Source organism: Garra rufa, chromosome 7, assembly GCF_049309525.1.
Source record: "Garra rufa chromosome 7, GarRuf1.0, whole genome shotgun sequence".
NCBI classification, from domain to species: domain Eukaryota; kingdom Metazoa; phylum Chordata; class Actinopteri; order Cypriniformes; family Cyprinidae; genus Garra; species Garra rufa.
Window position 1 is genome coordinate 18,599,231 of NC_133367.1, and position 20,246 is coordinate 18,619,476.

At 37.6% G+C, this 20,246-nt stretch overlaps 1 protein-coding gene across 1 annotated transcript; it reads left to right on the forward strand.

Annotated features, from left to right (window-relative positions):
- The first annotated feature begins 4,580 nt into the window (after positions 1 to 4,580).
- ccdc71 (coiled-coil domain containing 71) lies at positions 4,581 to 19,761 on the forward strand. The gene is made up of 2 exons (XM_073844399.1): positions 4,581 to 4,673; positions 17,241 to 19,761. The coding sequence occupies exon 2, from the start codon at positions 17,282 to 17,284 to the stop codon at positions 18,284 to 18,286; it is 1,005 nt and encodes a 334-aa protein (XP_073700500.1). The 5' UTR covers positions 4,581 to 4,673; positions 17,241 to 17,281; the 3' UTR covers positions 18,287 to 19,761.
- Positions 19,762 to 20,246: the final 485 nt, after the last annotated feature.

The following is a 20,246-nucleotide window of genomic DNA, read 5'->3' on the forward strand; positions in this document are numbered from 1 at the left end:
TATATCTCGCAGTTTTGACGGTATAACCCGCAGCCGCGAATTTATCACGCAATTCTAAAAAAGGTAAAAACAGCAAGTTTGTATCTCACAATTCTGACTTTTTTTCTGACTTTCTTGCAATTGCGAGTTTATATGTTGCTGTTCTTTTTTTACTCAGAATTGTGAGATATAAACTCGAAATTGCGAGTTATAAAATCCAAATTTGAGAGAAAAAAGACTGATGTTCTCAGAATTATGAGTTTAAATCTCAATTCTTAATAACTCGCAATTGTGTTATAAAGTCAGAATTGCGAGATAAAAGTCCATTGCAGGATATAACTCGCAATTCTAAGAAAATTGAATTGTGAGTTTTTAGAATTCTTGAGTTTTTGACCTTATAACTCACAATTGCAAATCATATTATGCATTTTAGAAAAGTCAAAATTGCACGTTTATATCTCGCAACTCTGACTTTATAACACACAATTGCGAGTTAAGTAAGAATTGAGATTTAAACCCGCAATTCTGAGAACATGAGTCTTTTTTCCTTCAAATTTGGACTTTATAACACGCAATTTCGAGTTTATATCTCACAATTCTAGGTAAAAAAAAGAATTGTGAGATATAAACTCGAAATTGCGTGTTATAAAGTCCAAATTTGAAGGAAAAAAGACTCATGTTCTCAGAATTGCGGGTTTAAATCTCAATTCTTACTTAACTCGCAATTGTGTGTTATAAAGTCAGAGTTGTGAGAAAAAGGTCAATTGCGAGATATAAACTTACAATTCTGAGAAAAAAAGTTATAGGATTCTGAGTTTATATCTTATTATTTCTCAGAATTTTAAGTTTATGTCTTGAAATTCTGACTTTATAAGTCACAATTGCAAATTTATAGGGTTTTTGAGTTTATATTTCACAATTCTGAGTAAAAAAGAATTGCTAGATAAAAACTCACAATTGCAAGAAAAAAGTCAGAATTGCGAGATATTCGCAATTCTGAGGAAAATGTTAGAACTGCGAGTTCTAAAGGTGCGTTCACACCGGACGCGAATGAAGCGGCAAGCGCGAGTGATTTACATGTTAAGTCAATGCAAAGACGCGAATAGCCATCCTGCGGCGCGAATGAGGCGGCGCGAAACGCGCGAATTGCGCGAATGAAGCGGCGCGCATTGAGCGTTTCAAGCGATTGCCGCGCTATTCGCGCGAGTTCAAAAATCTGAACTTTGGCGAAAATCCGCGCCACGTTAACCAATCAGGAGCTTGCTCTAGTAGTGACGGAGGCAGAAAACCGAAACAACAATGGAGGACAAAATCACCGTTGCTGTCTGTGGTTACTCGGAGCTGTACGATACATCTTTGGACTTTTGTAGAAACAGGAATAAAAAGGATCTTGCTAGGAAGAAAGTGAGTGAAGAGGTCGGACAATCTGGTTAGTTTTAAAAAACGCTCTTTACTCAATTTGACCTACATATACATACATATTAAGACTACAAGCAAGCTAAAGCTGGCAAATTGAGCTCATTCACCTATTTTACAACTACTTTCCCGCTGACGAGTGGCAGAAGCCCCTCCCATGACGCGAATTCGTGTCTGTTGTGAAGAAAATGTCACGCGCGAATGACGCAAATTTTACCGCGCGAATGGCGCGAGTAAACTCAAATGTTCAAGCGTTCAACTACGCGCGAATAGCGCGTTTTTTCCGCGCAAGTCGCGTCCGGTGTGAACGCATCATTAGAATTCTGACTATATTTCTCGGAATTTTGACTTTATAACTCACAATTGCAAATTTATATTATGCAATTCTAGAAAAAAAGTCAGAATTGCTAGTTTATATCTCGCAATTCTTTTTTACTCAGAATTGTGAGATATAAACTCAAAATTCTGAGTTAGAAAGTCCAACTGTGAGGGAAAATAGACTGATGTTTTCAGAATTGCAAGTTTAAATCTAAATTCTTAATAACTCGCAATTGTGTTATAAAGTCAGAATTGCGAGATAAAAAGTCAACTGGTAATTCTAAGAAAAAAGATAGAATTGTGAGTTTTTAGAATTCTTGAGCTTTTGTCTTTTTTAACTCAGAATTGTGAAATATAATTTTGAGGGGGAAAAGGACTGATATGTTCTCAGAATTACAAATGAATATCTCACAATTCTGACTAATCTCGCAATTGCATCCAATACATCGGCTGAAACCCAGATGAAAAGTTCATGCATGTGTGTAATGAATTTGACCTACACATTAAAAACAAGAGTTACATGATACATGTGTTTTAATTTGGTTGCAGATGTCTTTGTAGAACATTTCATTGGAAGAACCTTTTGTTTTATTATTGGAATTCATTCCACTGAATATCTTAATTAAATTGTTTAAGTCACTTTTGGTGCCACTCTTTCAAATGCAATAACTTGAATAAATAATAACTGGATTATCTAAATATATTTGGTTTTTGGGGGGAGGGAGGGGAGATTGACATAAAAACCTTATTCAAGATGTTAAAAATGGCAGATCTAATATACCTATCATTGATTTTTAGAGTATTAGTCATAATCTTCAATTTATGAAAATCTATAAACACGTTGTGAATATGACATTTAAAGCTATCGTGTGTATTTCAGTGACACTAAATGAAATTTCAGTCTGTTTGAGTGGTGTTGCATAGCAATGGTGTACGTTTGAGGTGAGCATACATTTTAAGCATCTTCAACATTGAAAGAATTACTAGCAGTATGAGTTACACAAAATATGTCAACTAACCAATAAACAAGCTGGTAACTGGCTCTTAAGACACTTTAGTCAATGATGAACAGCTTCATACACTGGCTTCTACTAGCACGGCCTGTTAGGACTGAAATCATTAGCATATTTGTATTAGCTAGCATTTGTCATTGTGGTTTTATTTCTATTTTACTCATGTGGTGCTGCCACAAATCTAAAAGCAATGTCTACCGGTAATGTGTGTGTTAAACGTGCAGGTGTGCTAGTTCTAATTTGGTGCTCTCTAATATTCTGTAGCAATTTGTTTTTCTGAAGAAAAGGTAAGTGGGGTTTGCTTGCTTGTGTAAAAGTCATTATGCTAGCTGGTTGCTATGGCGTTTCAATGTGGTTGTTTTTAGCACATTACTATGCAGTTGCTAGGGTGCTCTAGATGGTTGCTAGGTGGTTGCTCACTAGCCTAAGTAAAAATAGCCCACTACCAAGGCTGTGGATATTTTAGTCACTGGATAAAGCTTGAGTTCCTCATTCAACACAAGTCTGCCAATCTTGCCAGTCAGATTCATTAAAAAACATGGCAGAAAAACATCAACAAGTCATATTAATTTGAATACTAGTTACTGAATTGTGTGTACCCCACTACAGATGTCTTCCTGCCATTACAAAGCTAACACTACCAAGGTTTAGCTGGTTAACATGGCAGCATTAGCCCCTGCTGGTAGATGCTGCAACTACACCACATGCCTGCAAAAAGAGCAAAGAAAGCGAAGGCTAAGGTGCTAATGCTAATACTTCTTTAGAGATAAGGTGCTAAAGCTAATGCTTCTTTGATTGTTAATGTGTGTACTTTCTCTAAGTTTCTTCATTACAGAACACATTTCTGTGTCGGCTGTCATTGACCCATCCACCAAATCACAAAATGGCCGCCATCAGGAGGATTGGGTGGATGTTCCTCCAAACCAAATTGAACGAGTGAAAGAAAAAATATGAGAAAGAGGCCATTAGGATTATCTATCTTCTAGAACCACTAGGAGTTAGCAACAGTATCACTTAAAGTAGTTAGATTAGTACAACACTACTAGATTAGATATCAAGAAAATGTTTACCTCAGATATTTCATACGAAGCTCATGAAATGTCCACCTTCTGACCACAAAGACGCTCAATCATCAAATGAATTTAGGCATAAGGAGACAGCATAGCATTGCTAGCAACCAAACTGTTGAGGATAAACAATGCTATGGTGCTATTTGATGTGCAGGTCTACAATTTTAGTTTAGTTTTACTCTTTGGTCTCTAGAAATGTTGGCTAAGGGGGTTTTATTATCACATTTTGTGGGAAGTTGGTGATGTTCACCATCTCTCTGAGAGTCGCCATGCTAACATGGCAAACAGCCATCATACAAATCTGTGAAAAACAAGCATGGAAGTCCAACTTCAAGCGGTGTTCCTTTGAATTTTCCTAGTACAAAGTTGTACATTTCAACATTCCCATTATTGTTGAGCATGTTCTTCAAAACCATCTGTGGGGGTTGGGCTCCAGCACTGCCCATCCCCCACTGCTAAACTACAAATCCTGTAGGAATGCAATCACCCTTTGGGAATATTCTGTATTAAATGTATATTTACATTTATATTTTATATATATGCATATGTATACCAAGCTATTTATTACAATTCGTGATTATTTTACTATTAATACTATTAATAAATGTTTAATAATTTAATAGTCCCTGGTCACTTTTCCCTTACATATCACATACATATTTGTGCACTATTGTTCGTAACAACATGAAATTGTTCTTTTGCACTTAACATAAACAATTTTTAACCTTAGCTAGCTATTTTCGCGATAGCTCCGCCCCTTCTTCCAGTCAGCCACTCCGAAACTCTCGCCCTCTGAAGCTTTGAGAGCCATTTTTGTTTCATGGCAGAGAGCTCGGCAGCTCTCATTTCAATGCTCTCAGAAGGGACTCGGTAAAAGGTAAGACATTATTTCAAAATTACGTCTTTATTTGGAGGAGGAAGCGCGGCGTTACAGCAGTAAGACATTTACTCGAAGCAGGTTCGCCATAAAGACACCCTACAAGGCTTATGCCCAACTACATTTAGCCTGGCTTTTTGCGTATTAGTTTTTCTCAAGTAGACACCCAAAGTGGGTCTGAAAATCGTCTGTTGTTTTTGAAACGTTGTTATTCTGCTCGTTTGCGAGGTAATAGCCAACCGGTTAGTATTAGACGAATGTTTATCTCCCCTTTTCGCCAGCTGAACGTTCCTCTATTGTATTGTGTTGCATCGCCATTTGAAATGTTATTGAATGTAATTCTGAATTATTGACGTTTACTGCTACAAACCTTTGGGTTCGCCGTATCATTTCCCCTTTTGTGTATCATTCGATCTGTTTTAACGCTTTGGTTGCTAAGGAAGATTAATATAGCTTGTAAAGACCGGATCTGTGTATTTTCGTATGCGCTTGGTTACGTCAAACCTCGTGAAGTATCGCAGTTAAGGGGCGCTGCGCGGTCTAGCTAACGTTACTAGCAAAACGTGCCTGTATTCATGAATGTGCTGTGAATTTAAAGACAAACATTGGTGTAAAGTATCGATTTCATTACAAATAATCCATGAAACAAAAGGCATGCCCGTTTTTCAGTTAAACTGCATACAATTGTTAGACTTTGCTGGACTTATTGTGATATAGGGAAATTACTTTTCAACTATATAAAATTAGTTTTGTTTAATAACTACAAATGTACAATGCGTTATTGTCGTTATATCGCATCGCCAAGATGTTTGTCGAAGAACGCATTGTAGCGCTGAGTTCTTATTGTTCGGAATAACCATCTGCGAATTTTTAAAAAGCGACTTCACGTTCTCTAAATTGTAAATGTTGTTAAAACCGTTATTTAAGGTCTTTTTAGGAGTCTGTTCACACAGGGTGCGCTATTGTGTTCTATCTGTGTAATTTTAAATTGTCACACTGAAAATTCGCTGTAGGGACATTTTTGGCCATTACAAAACATTTCGCGCCATTAGCACCACAAGATACTAGATGTTTTGAAAAGCAACATGGCAGCACAATGTCACTTTTAGGACAAAGGACTGATCTCATGAATTTGGGGGTTGGGTAAACATTGAATGTTTACATCACAGTGAATGGCAGTTAAAGTCAGCATGAAATGAAAAATCACAAATTTGCCTGAAATTTACTAAATTATATATTTTCTAAACGCAGTTAATCTAAGGCCCTGTTTACATTAAAATCAAAATGCATGTCACATGACCATTCATGCAGGTACAACACATGATGTTACCGTTTACATGGTCGTCTCTAGGATATGCAGAGTGAATGTGGGCAGAAAACGCCATCGTTTTCAAAAGTCTTCATTTTGGTTAATTTACACTAAAACGCAACCCCAGAGTTTTTAAACTAAAACAGCGTCTGCAACGTTTTTTTAAAAGTCTCCGTTTTCAAAGATTAAAAACGCCATAGCAGTGTATGACGGGTGTTACCGTAGCTAAAGTTATGCATTTTAAAGGCCGGGACACACCAAGCCGACGATCGGCCGTCTGGCCTCGTCGGGCAGTTGGTGGGCGTCGGTGAAGCGCGTCGGTTCGGTGTGTTCCGCACGTCGGCTCGCGTCTGCCAAAGTTTGCCCGATTCGACATGTTGAATCGGCGTCGGGCTTGTCGGGGCCGTCTGGGAAAGAGAGCGCTCTGATTGGCTGTTCAGACACCGAATCAGAGCGCGTGGAGGACTTGAACGTGAAGTGACGTAACAAGCAAAGAAAATAGTCAAGAGGGAATCGGCTCGCTGTCATCATTTCGCAATTCGAAAACAACTATGGCTGTGTGGAACAAAGCTATTGAAGGCGAGCTGATCAATTTGATCCAAGACAGGCCAGCGCTGTACGACATAATGGAAAACGCTATGCAAAGTGTGCGGCGGTTCTTCCGGGTTCTCTTCTTGGAATGAAAATACAGACTACTGCCATCTGCAGGTATGCAATGGTATATCTCCTCACACATGCGCAGAAAGCACCTTCTAGTTTGCAGTCGGCTTTCGTCAGTTCGGTGTGTTCGAGCTCAGTTTAATCGCCCAGACGCCCGCAGACGGAGCCGACTAGAGGCGACAAGACGGTCGGCTTTCATCGGCGCTAGTTGGTTGGCGTCGGGTTGGTGTGTCCCGGCCTTAAAACGAAAATGCACTAATGTAAACGTGGCCTTTTTGTGAGCGATTCATTAGTAAATGTTTAATTTTTATAACTTTTTTTTCTTACAGTGAAAATTGATTTAGATTTTTCATGATTTATGTTAAACTTCTTCAAATCGTTTAGTGCACCTAAACCCTGTCCCTTGCTTACAACTGACTGCGAACTCTACGCACCTGCATTCATCCAATCAACAATAGATAGAACAACCTTTTTTTTTACAAAAAGATTTTGCTCGGATATGCATCACTATGCGAAAAATCTGTCGAAATCGCAAGTATAAAAAGCCTTTAACATGTCTTGTGGTGCACTACAGTTTTTATAACGCAGTAGTGCATTGAGTATGAATGGATATAAATTAGGGCTGGGTATTGTGACCAATTCGGCGATTCGATTCTTATTTTTATGGTTTCGATTTAGATTTCGATTCGATGTCGATTAGCTATCAATATTTCATTTAAAATGTTAGTTTTGCAGACATGGGATCCATATTTTGATATAAACGCTGGTAACTGAAACTCTTCTTCTTAAGTTTATTACTGAAATACACATCTACATTAATAATAGGGTGCACACAATTGTTTATTTTAAATGAACACTGTAACAATAAGTCATAAATATGTGCATCCATTGTACACCATGCAAGCAAAATGCACATTAAAGTAAAAAAATAAAAAGACTAAATGTGCAACAGTGAAATCTATTAAGAACTTCAAACATGTTTAAGAAATGAAACATTTTTCTAAATTCAAAACGTTCAAAACAGGCCCATCATAAAGCCCTTCTCTGCATATACAAAACATTCTAACTGTCCATAAAACAGTTCTTAACTACAGCCTAATCATTTTTGATTACCAGTTTTTCTGCAAAAAAAGCAGCTGATGGTGACACCTTCAGGACGAGAGGTGAATATTCATGTCCTCTTACGTGAAGCACGCGCATGAAGAATCGATTCGGGGATTTCCCCAATCGATATCGTTGCGTTAAACTGAAGATCGATTAAAATCGGAGAATCGATATTTTTACCCAGCCCTAATATAAATGTCTAATTATTTTCTAAAAACTAAATTTTGAAGACATTACAAATGATAATACACTCTAAAATTACGAAAAAGCACATCAAATAGACGGTAATGTAAATGGATAGTTAACGCTAAATCCCACTAACCACGTGCATATTGCGACAACATCTGTTAAAGTGTGCGCTGTAGAATTGTGTTACAATTATTTTGTAGAAAAATATTCAATTTATATAGATTTTAACTCATAACGAATAGACGTCTCCACAACTCGTGGACTCTGGTAGGTACATGTGCGTTCAATATGTGTGTTAAAGCACTTTATCACAAAATCATTACATTACAAGTCTTGTACGTACATTAGATTTACAAAGTGGATTCATGGACGTTTTAAGGCAAGACACATACTTAATGTAGATGTGAATATTTGGCCAAACGCACTGGGAGTGTATGCTTCTGTTAAACACTTAACGGGTACTGCCGTGTTGATGTGGCGGTAAAAAAAATCTCAGTACTAAAGGGACAATAAATTTACTAAATTTATTTTTCAGGTAACTAGCAACTTGCTCACCATGTTTCTTTTCAAATAGTTGTTCCACCCTGACAACAATTGATCCTTCGCAAAGAGTTTGATTGTCAGGTGCTCTGACCAAACAAAACGCCGAATCCACCGTTTTGTCTGACAAACAAATCAGACAGGAGAGTAGATTAACCTCAGTGGACTTAAATTTGAAAAATTGTATGTACTGACGTCTTTCCATGGCTGAAAAATAACACATTCTGATGTTCATTCATGTTTATTTCATACTTTTAAGTAAATATGGTATGGTTTTAAGCAATATGGTGATTTGTCACTACACATTAATGAGCCACAAAATATTTCTTTTAAATATTACAAAATTTTAAACCTGAAGTAACCTGTTCTGTCTTGTCTGTCAGCGTGTTGCCAGCTTCCTCTTTGCACTCATTGTAAAATGAGAAAACTGTCAGTAAAAGATTGTTAGCGCTGTAGCGCCCCTAGTGGTATTAATGGAAAAGCAATGTGTATTTACAAAATGCATGAACTAGCTTTCATAGCTAGAAGTTGAGGCTGTTCCATTTTTTTTAGCCTGAGTAATTTGAATTAATGTTTTAAGATGATTTTATTTTACTTAAATTGAGCTAGCGCTATTTTGAATACAAATGTTGATGCACGCATCCAGTCAGATACATAGTCATCAAACCAATGGTGGTATAATTAAAAGACAATATTGTCCAACCACATGAAGGCTACATGAAGGAACATGATGTGGAAATAGCATCTAGAATCATGGAGACGGAGGACTCTTCACGTCAGTATGACCTTGTGCTAAAGAAAGATAACGTTTATGTGAAAACGCAACACGAAAAAATAATTTTGAGCGCACAGAAAACCACCTCTGGAGTAAGTATTGAATGGCATATAAAGATGTGCAAATGACAATGCAACAATGATCCGATTAGGCAAGTGACAATTCTGTCAACTTTCCCGAAACGCGAGCAAGTCTTGTCAGATCGTTGAAGTACAGACGAGATGTGAAGACACTTTGATAAAGTGAAGGAGAGAGAAGATGCCGTACAGCTGAATCACTTACATGGTTTTCAAATGACTGATATAATCTGGTCATTTGTGGGGATTTATTTACTCAACTAACCTACATGCTATATTGAATAAACATTTGCAGAAATTCCCCAATAACAAACTCGAAAGCTGTGGGAATGAGTAAGCGAAACTATACACGTAATTCAACCTTCGCAAACTGCTTGATTGACAGGCGATCTGACCAATCATAATACAGAATCCACCATTTTGTCGGACAAACAAATCGTACAGGAGTGTAGATTAACTTGTGTGTATTGACGTCTTTCTGCGGTTGAAATAAAATACATTCTGATGTTCATTCATGTTCATTTTGTGCTGTAAGTAAATACGAAAGAACAATCGGTTCACAAGCCGTTTGAACTGAGGCAAAACAGTGATCTGTCACTATACATTAACGAGCCACAAAACCATATTTATTGTTTGAATTTCTTAAATGACTATTTGAAAGCTAAGACCTTGTTTCACACCAGAAGTAACCTGCTCTGTCTTGTCTGTCCGAGGGTCGGCAGTTTCCTCTTTGTTCTACGATGTATATTTCACTACGCGAGATCACGTGTAGTGTGAGAGCCACATTGTTTGTCGGACATGACGAAAATAAAAATATATGAAAACGCATTAAAGAGAAAACGTTCCTTTTTTTCAGTTAAATTGCAAATTTACGATTTGTGACTGTCATAACAATATCATGTTGCCAAGATGTTTGTTGAAGAACGCATCGTAGCGTTGTATTCCAATTATTCGGAATAAAGGTCTTTGCACAATTCTTGTCCGAAATTCTTGCCTGAAGTTTTCGCAAGGTGAAAAATAAATACGACCACACGTTGTGTCAATCAAGTTTACACTGCCTCCAAAACTTTCATCTGTCATAAAAAAAAAATACGGATAATATGGATCAGATTCAGTTTTCTGCGTTTTCACATCTGTAGCTTGCATTTTGATAGGAAAGGATGACAAATTTGAATTTTCTAAATTGTAAATGTTGCGAAAACTGTTATTTAAGGTAACTTTAGGAGTCTCTTCATACAATTGTGTTCTGTGTAAAAAAAATAAATAAATAAATACAGCATAATTTGTTGTAAGGACATTTTTGGCCGTTGCAAAACATTTCGCAACATAATCGCCGCTAGACGCTTTGAAAAGCAACATGGCAGCTCAATGTCATTTTTAAGACAAAGGACTTACCTCATGAATTTGGGGGTTGGGTAAACATGGACTGTTTACATTACAGTGGATGGCAGTTAAAGTCGACATGAATGAAAAATTCACATACATTTATCTGAAATATATTTATGTGAAAATATGTGTCCATAATAACATAGGGCGGGTTTTTGCGAAGGGTCAATTCCCCACTGAAATTCAGGACCTGATTAAATACAAATGTTTTAATACAGAGATTTGTGAAATTTCCATGACTTTTCCCAAACTTGAAAATTGTGACCAGTGTGATTGCTCGAATGCTCTGTTACCTCTCCCGGCTCTAATCACATACCGGATCTGTCACCCATCCGAACCCCGCTTCCGAGACTTTACAAATTAAGCGCTTAAATTACACATTTAAAAAAAAAAATTCAATTGTAAATCTGTAAAATGATTTTGCTATATCGCCCAACCCTACTAAAAGTGCTTGAATACTTTGTACTTCCCTGCAGCGTATAGTTCCATCACTAATCAAACACAGCTGCCTCTTATGTTCAGCTAATCCTGAAGAGTTTGATTAGCTTTTTCAGGTGTGTTTGATTAGGGTTGGCGCAAAACCCGACAGCACAGGACTGGCGTTGAATAGCTCTGACATCACCACAAACTAAATTTAAAATAGAAACAATGCATTCCAAAGGAACTATTCACACCCAGGATGAACATTCCGTTGATGACAGACTACAGTATGAATTTTGACAAATGAACAAAAACCTCACTGACGAGTAAGTTCTATTTAGTGACTCATTCTAATATCGCGATAGTTCTGCATTTGGAAACGTACATTTTGGATAATAGGTTGTCTATGAAACGTGTTTAAAACAGTCCCTATCCTGAATAGATAGCAAAGCTTCAATTATATTTAACAATTAAATAGAGTTCGTGAAAACTACTAAATCTTTTAGCTAGTGTATTCATTGGTTGTTTACACCTAGTATTAACATTCGTCTTTGTTGGAAGGGGCTACGCACGTTTAAACACGTTCCTAAACGTTTCACAATCTGGTCAACCCATGTCTGAAAGACAATTTAAATAAAATTTGGAAAATTAGAGTGATTACATGAGACACTTTTGCAACATGTTGTTAATACTTGATGTAAACGCCAATCTGTCCTGGCAGAAGGCTTGTGACTAGTCTCATTTGCACCAGGTGCAAACATTTGCATACCGACAATCCAATGTTTTTTCGTTGTTTAAACTGAAAAAATCTGAATTATGCAAAGAAACAGGCTTACCAACGAGATATGAGCTTATTCTTCTTTAATGAGCCACTGCTAAAGTGCAGTCTAGCATTTTAGTGGCAGCCATTTTGTCACTGGATTGCTGTTATCTTTGCAACATGGTGTGTTTTTTGGTTGGTTTTGTTTTGGTTGGTTTTGTTTACATTTATATAACCATATCTTTTGTCATATGTGACCCAGACCACAAAAGTCCTGCGTAGCATGGGTATCTTTGTAGCAATTACCAAAAATACATTGTATGTATCATATTTCCTACTGTAAATCTGTCAACTTATTTTTTGAATAGTAATATGAATTGCTAAGAACTTTATATGGACAACTTGAAAGGCATTTTTTGCACCCTAAGATTCCAGATTTTCAAATAGTTTTATCTTGGCCAAATATTATCCTATCATAACAAGCCATAAATCAATGGAAAGCTTATTCATTCAGATGATATTGACCCTTATGACTTGTTTTGAAGCACACTCACAGATTATATCTTATCAAAATGCATCAAATGCTTGATCTGTCTCGCTGTATTTCTTATAGAGCTCTTTGACTATTGACTATTGAGATATTTATCTTCTCCATCTTCTCCATCTTCTCCATTTCCATACCAGCTGAAAATGTATAGCCAGGCAAACACTCATATCACTCTTGGGGCCAAATCCAGCGCAAACATCTTTTGCCGTTAAAATAGTACTGTCAGGATTTACTTAAGTGCTGAAAAAGGCATTGGCACAGTTATTTGTGAGCCTGACCTTATTGAACATGCATTTGTAAGAGTTTATTTATAGGAAGAGAGTGTTAAAATGAATCACGCAATGCAATTTACTAACGCTTGCGCTTGTCAAATTACTGGTATTTGCACCACTATTTAACGTCCAAGAAAAGCCCTAAAGTAGGTGGTAATTTGCGCTGCTCTTGGTAGATTGCGCTGGTCATTATGGAAATGAACTGGCTGCGTCTGTGTTCTTTAATGAGCGCATCGTCAGTAAATCATCCGCAGAATTTTCTTGTCCCATCAGCGCTTTCATGGAATTGTGCTCTAACGCTAATTTGCCCTGTTTAGTAAATCTGGCCGTTGGTGTAATAGACCTTTTAGATGTAGATGTGATTCATCTCACATTGGGTGTAAACGGTCCCCTATTGTCTGTTACTCATAAAAGTAGCCTAGTCTGAACTTTTTACTCTGCGAATTCAGAGCAAGATGCTGATTGTTGTCTTTTGTAGTCATTGCGCAAATTCCATGAATTGAATTGGCTAATTTGGTAATAACACGAGTGGCGGAACAAATGGTTAAATGAAAGGTCTGTTCACACCAAGAGTGAAACAGTTCCATTTTGGTCAATTTGATGATGACCTGTGATTAAAAAAAGTGAGTATTTGGATTTTAGATATTGTAGATGCCCATTGGTCCCAATGTGTTTTTGTCTGGTCATCCATTTTGAATGAGTGAACTCATCAAACACATCTGATTCTTCTGCACTTGGACTGTCTTTAATAGTGAGTTCTACGCTAATGGCATCTTCCTAATTGTTTTAATGCTTTGGAGTGTCTTCAGAAGCAGGTATCTTGTACTTCTTCTCGTAAGGCCCATTGAAACCAAGAATAAAACAAAGAGATGAATTGATCTGTTCTTCTAAATCTTTGTTCTGTAGGACTACTCTTGGTCAGGTGTCAATTTTCTTTATTGCTATGAAAATGAAGTAATTTCTGTGATTGTAGCTATTGTGATTAATTTCTTAGCATTTTATTGAGTATCATGTCCCAAATGCATTCCTTAGCCTTTATGATTTGGATCATCAATCATCACAGACTTCATAAATTTATTTGGGAAGCAATGCCGCTTGGGATATTAAAACTTGTTTTCATAGAGTGTATCTGGTGTGTTTTGTCGTACTGCACGAGCAGATCTTTTCACTTTTTTAACTTGTTAATGCTTCAAACAAATAAAAAAATCTGCCAGTTGCTCTGACAAAAATGTACTTGTGTTAAAGACACACTCTCTGAAAACTACAATGTACTTTGTTTTTTTCTGCTGATAGAGATAGAGATAGATCAGCAGAGCGTGTGCGATTACCTGCGTCTGTCCTTCCGTGAGTTAATTCATAATGTTGTGAAATATATTGGTTTGCCATCAGTTGTCCAAAGATGAAAGTGATATCTTTGTTGTAGTATCCTTTCAATGTTTTAGAGGATTTCCCATGACTGGCATCAACGCTGGTCAATGCATTGAATAAATGCTAGGGATGCACCGAATGTTCCGCAATCGAAATTATTTGGCCTAAAATAGCAAAAAAAAAGCTGTTTAGAGTGAAAAAAATGAATAAATTGTACCAAAAAAATGGTTTGACGCCGTCAAATAGCTGCATTGTGGTGTTGTGCATCTTCCAGATGGATCAAGTCCTGTTGTAGTTTTTCTGGCAAGGGGATTTGCAAATTAAGAAACAGCCCTAAAGACAAACATGAATCCCCTGATGCCTAATTGCTACATGTGGAATTCACCTTACAATTCACTTTGTTCTTGATGCATCTCAGTATTTTATCACAGGCATAGAGCAAAATCCTATGCAGTAAAATGTTGAACAAGCCTCGCAAGTCATTCTGCCCTTTCCTATGTGGAATTATTTAAAATATATTCTCGATATAGTTCTGTTTGATCAAAATTGCAGATCTTATGCTCAAATTCTTTTTTATTTCTAACGTTTCCTGTGTATGTTTGTTCAGTGAACTGAAGTATAAAAATGACTAAGCATTTGTAGATGCAATGTTAAAACTAGAATCAGAAAGCTATGGCTATCAAAAGTCATTGACAATAGGACAGAGAACCTAAAATTAAATGATTGAAACTGTAGAACTGTTCTGAAGTGGCAAGCAAATGAGTTCAGATACATTTCCCATGAATATTTAAGAGAGGTTCTTTAAAAATCTTAGGGTATTAGAGCAGTTTGCAAAAAAAAAAAAAAGAGTGGGCCAGTGTTCATGTACCTTCCTTAAAAAAATAAAGGTGCTTCATGATGACATAGAAGAACCTTTTTGTTTAAATGGTTTCATAAAGAACCTTTAACATCTGAAGAACCTTTCTGTTTCACAAAAGGTTCTTTGTGGCAAATACGATTCTTCAGATTATAAAAAGGTAAGCAAGAAATGGTTCTTTAATGAACCTTTGACTGAATGGTTCTTTGTGGAATCAAAAATGGTTCTTCTATGGCATCGCTTGAAGAGCCTTTTGAAGAACCTTTTTTTTTTTTTTTTTTTTTTTTTAAGTGTGTAGGTCATCTGCTGTCAAAGGAAATTTAGATGGTATCCGGTTAATTTTTTTACATACTACAACACTTGTCAAAGTCATTTTCTCAACCACAAAATGTTCTTGACACAGTTATTCATCATGCCACTTTGATTGTGTGAAAAACAAGCTCTACTATTTAGTGCAGGATTATAGTTGAAGAGCACTTTTAAAGAATGTTTAAAAACTGTCATTTTTCAATATGTTCAAACTGCATAACCAGGATGTTGTGTCTAGCTGAGTCATGGTACTGTTTTGACCCAAAGCAAACAGTAAAAAATAACATTGTTTTGCCAAACTGCATCAGCCAAGACTGGCTTGGATTATTCAGAGGCAGTAGTTTAAATCTAGGTCTACATCAATCATAACACTGACCTTTCAGACAAAGAACGTATGGCCAAGCAAGTTGATCTGCTAGTGTTGTAGTATTGCAAACTTGATTTTTTTTTATGTGCAGAAATCACTAAACATTTGCTCTACTTACAGAAGAGTGTAAACTGGCACAACTAATAGGGATGGGACGATAAATCCATTCGTGGATCGATTGTGAGATCTTCAGAATACATCGCGATTCTCGTGGAATCGATTCTGAGCTTAGCTTTTAACAGCAGATGGCACTCTAATCTAGTTTTTATCCGCACACTGATTCATGTAATTTCACCTCTGCTCAGAATGCTTTCATGACGCGAGATTATTGTAAACACAGCCCACTGTGAACACCCTTGTAATTCGCTTCAACTTTTTCTAATTGTATGAGTGATTATTTTCGGTTCAAGTGCGTGTAAGAATTTGGAAACAAGCAGAGCACGGCTGTTTCTAAAGCAAGCAGTGCCATCTGCTGTTCAAAACTAAGCTCTGAATTGATTTCAGAAAGATGATGTGTTCAGACAATCTCGATGCGGAATCATTTCTCGATTCGCGTTGCACTGATTTATCGTCCCATCCCTAACAACTAATGTTGTGCGCTTGGGATAGGACTAGGACTGCCCTTGACTAAAGATTTTTCTGGTTGACTAGTAGTCGTTCATTTTAAGCTTTAGTCGACTATTAGTCACACGCTTATAAATAAACCATATAAATCATAATAATGAGCCTTTAATTGCCTACATAGCCTAATAAGTGCTCAAGCGCACACAAAAAAAGCTGAAGCGAAGATATAATTATGAATGTGTCTAGGAAAAACTGCATTAACGTTTTAATAATTCATTGATAAACTAGCACTATCTTTGTGTATTTTCTACTCCCCAGTAATAATCTGAGAATATTTGTTTTTTATTTGAATTGGTTCATTTGAAAGTAGACATTTCACTCTTTAAAGATATATTTTTCATGTCTGTAAAGCAAGTATACACAGAGTTTTGCGCTCAAGTTCACAGAGACGTCAGAAAGCACATCCTGTTTGCATTCATTATTTTACAAAAGCGCAACATCTCGTTGTTATTCTGAGTGTACACAAATAAACAGTCTTTACAGGTTCGAAAGATGTATTACTCTTATCTGTATGACCAAAAATGACAGAGTATTTTAAGAGCAAGTGACACACTCCAGGCACTTGAATAGCACATATTTTCTTAGTAAACATTAAATTGACCTCAAATATGGCTTTTCGCTCAATGAATGATGATTGTGCCCTGCCCTATATTAACTTACCACATAGACCAGTCGTTAATGAACTGTCTGTCACTGTTCGCCACTTCCTATGGAGTTCTTTTTTTCTGCGACTAATAAATTGTTGGTCGACCAAGCCTATTCTCGTCGACTAGCGATTAGTTGACTATTAGGATGCAGCCCTAGATAGGACTATCTGTTTTTCGATTAACTCAAGTTGGGAACCCTGTTTGAAAACAGTTATATTTTTGCTAATCTGTTGGTGCTATTGTTGAAGAATTTACACTTTACCTTTTAAGATGCTGGTTTTCAAAGTAAATACTATAAACTGTAATTTATATGTGCATTTATAAATGATCACCCTAATATCCTTTTCATATTTACAGAAACCTGAAGTCCTTATGCATACCAGCTGTGAAGGTGCACCATGAATTTTGACGAGCAGGGCATGGGGAGGGTAGTCCATTCCTGGGCCAGATTTGCCCCAGCTGGACACACTGCCCTCGAAGAGGCCCTGAGGGTCTTTAACCCCATGTGCAAGGACCTGTCGGACACCGAGAGACAAATGGCGTCGTTTCTTCAAGAGCTGAGAAAAGAGGGAGCCAAGCCTGTGGTTTTGAGGAGCAAGGATGTGTACGGATACACGTCCTGCACCACAGAGCCAATCACTTCCAGGATTGGCAACAAGGTTCAGCGAGTGCAGAAGCCTTGCAAGAAGCGAGGGCGGAAAGGTTTGGGAAAGGGCAAGGATGTGAATTACGCGATGCTCAGTCGAGCGGCAAAGGACATTCTCCAAAACCAACCCAAGATCCTGCTTACCAATCTCTCGGTGGACCGTCTCAAGCGGAATGCCGCGGCGGCAGCACTAGATAAACATTCTGTTCAAGCGCAGCAGTGCCTCAAGCTAACAAACATAAAGGGGTTGACCGGAGGCCACACCGCGAGGTTGCAAATTCACTTTGGTGCGGATTCAAAAAGCGCCCCCAGTTTTGCTCTGGGACGGCCACCGGATCTCTCCGGGATTCCGCACTCTCCGACGGAAAATGGCGGTCAGATATCCAACGTAGTTGCCTTGGACAACAAACGTGTTTTGTCATGTCCGTTCAAAGTAGACGACGCCCTCATTGGAGACTCTGCCCCGGTCGTCTGCCAAAATGGATTCGGTCTTAAAGATGGTAGCATTTATAAAAAGATGGAAAGTGTGGACAATGGCTCAGTGAGGAGACTCCGTTTCCAAAGCTACAACTGGTCCCAGTCGACGCTCACCAATGGCCAAGACGTTTCTAGACTGAATGGCAATGGTCTTGAATGGAAGGTTATAAAAGTAGACGATTCGGTCACGGACGAGGAGGTGAGGAGGAAGGCACAGAAAATCTTGCAAGTTAACTTGTCTCCTGTGATACAGATCCATCCCCTTGTTGACTCTGTATAGACTCTTGCTGGGGATTTTTTTTTTCGTTCCGTTTCCTCTTATGTTAAGTTTTGCAGAGTTGTGTTTTGTGGAAACAAACCCTAGGGTATCTCTGGATGGGAGCATTGCAGTTACCTCCAAATTTTGCATTATTGTCAAGTAGTTACTGACATCATAATCCAAAGATGGGATGCTTTTTTTTCTGCTCTCACAGTATTTTGTTTTCCCGACACATCCCGACCTACCTTTCTTTTTTTTGTATTTTTAACCTAACTTCTGAAGGATTGGACTGATGAACAAACCCTTATTTATGACTATGCAGTTCCCAGAATGCTCTTTCTGTTGGAATACTGTGGGCACGGACTGCTGTCTTACTGGATCATAGGAACAGACTGAATTTGTAGAGTACTTGGATCCTGCTGATGTCAACGTCACCTGGCTTTTCTGACATCTCCAGTTTTGTAATATGTTAGTCTGCCGGCATAGACTGCATATAATATTTTTGTTTAGACTCTAACATGTTCAAATTGGGGGCACTTTTTGCATATTAATTTAATTTCAGGGCAAAATAAATGGCCTTATTCTTTGAAAAGCGTGAAATCTAACTGAATCTTTGTACACTTTCCTTCTCAATGTACTCGTTTCTTTCTGCACTCCACTTCTCATAAATTCCTCGAGTGTTTCTTTTAACGTGCCAACCCTGGTTTTTCATTTCTACAGTTTTGTTGGTGCCATGACCACAAAGAATTGCAAAAAATTGCTTCATTTTCTGAGTTCTTAGCATCCCGTCAAGCGGTGGACTAGCTTGTCCATTGATTGAACGTACCTCAAACACTTGAATAAGAAAATGTCGTCATCATTACTCCTGCAGTTAATTATGTATATTGTTCATTCCATGCATCCATAAGTTGGTTGGTCCATGTTTGTTTGATGAGCTGTGGCCACCTTTTAACTAAATTCTGAGATTGGGATGGTTTTGATCCAGCACTAATTAAGGCGTTTTCTTAAGGAAGGCAAAATTAATTTAGGTTGTCTGTTAAATCTTGCTCAAGGTGTTTTATTAAGGTCAGCGTTCTGCCTCACAAGGTTTCATTTGTTGAGGTTGATTCATGTGCATAGAGCAATCATTGTAGACACAACAGGAAGGACGCTTGCTTTTTGTGCACAAGAAGAGGAACAGATGTGAGACTTAAGTTAGCATTCAGCAACGCGCCAGGCCTTTGTTTGGTAAAGTTCGTCGCAAACTAATGTAGATGATGGCAATGCAGCGGTTTATTGGTGCCACGAGTCAATTGTTATCAATTTAAGTTGTGCATTAACCAACGTATGGGTTTCATAAAATTAACTTTCATTCTCACGCAAAAGACAAGCAGTTTGTTTTCCTGTTCAGTTTTTATTTTCATCCAGTTGAATCTGTGACACTCAAAAGCTGTAAATGTCAGTGTTGTATCTTTAGTTACTGTTATCGAGTTGTGAATTAAACTATGTTTGAGAAACGTTGGGTGTGGATTACTGGAGTCTCAGTGTTTCCTTTTTTTGAAAAGAACAGGCGACATTATTGCTGAGAAAAATTACGTCTCCATTAGCTGTTTTATGAGGCCTGGACACAGTTGAATGTTGTTACGGTCAGTGATCTTGAGTGCCGTTAAATCCCATCGCAGAAATGGGAGTCCTGCTCTAAAATCCGGCCATGTTCAAAGCCGTTTTGAAATGGCTAATATGCACAACAGCAAACTGCACAAATGCAACTTTATATTAATATGCCAAGTTGCTTGGCAACCGTAAATGACTTACTGTTTGGCTAATGAACTTGCCAGATGTTATTTAGCAGATGAATTGCCTATTGTGATTATTACTGTGTATTTAATTGTTTATTGAACATTGCTGCATTTTGCCGTATTGATGTTGCTGCCACAGTTCAGTTAAGAGAGACCATTTCATGTGCTAAACAGCGTTTCTTAAGCGTTTAAACTTCTAACAC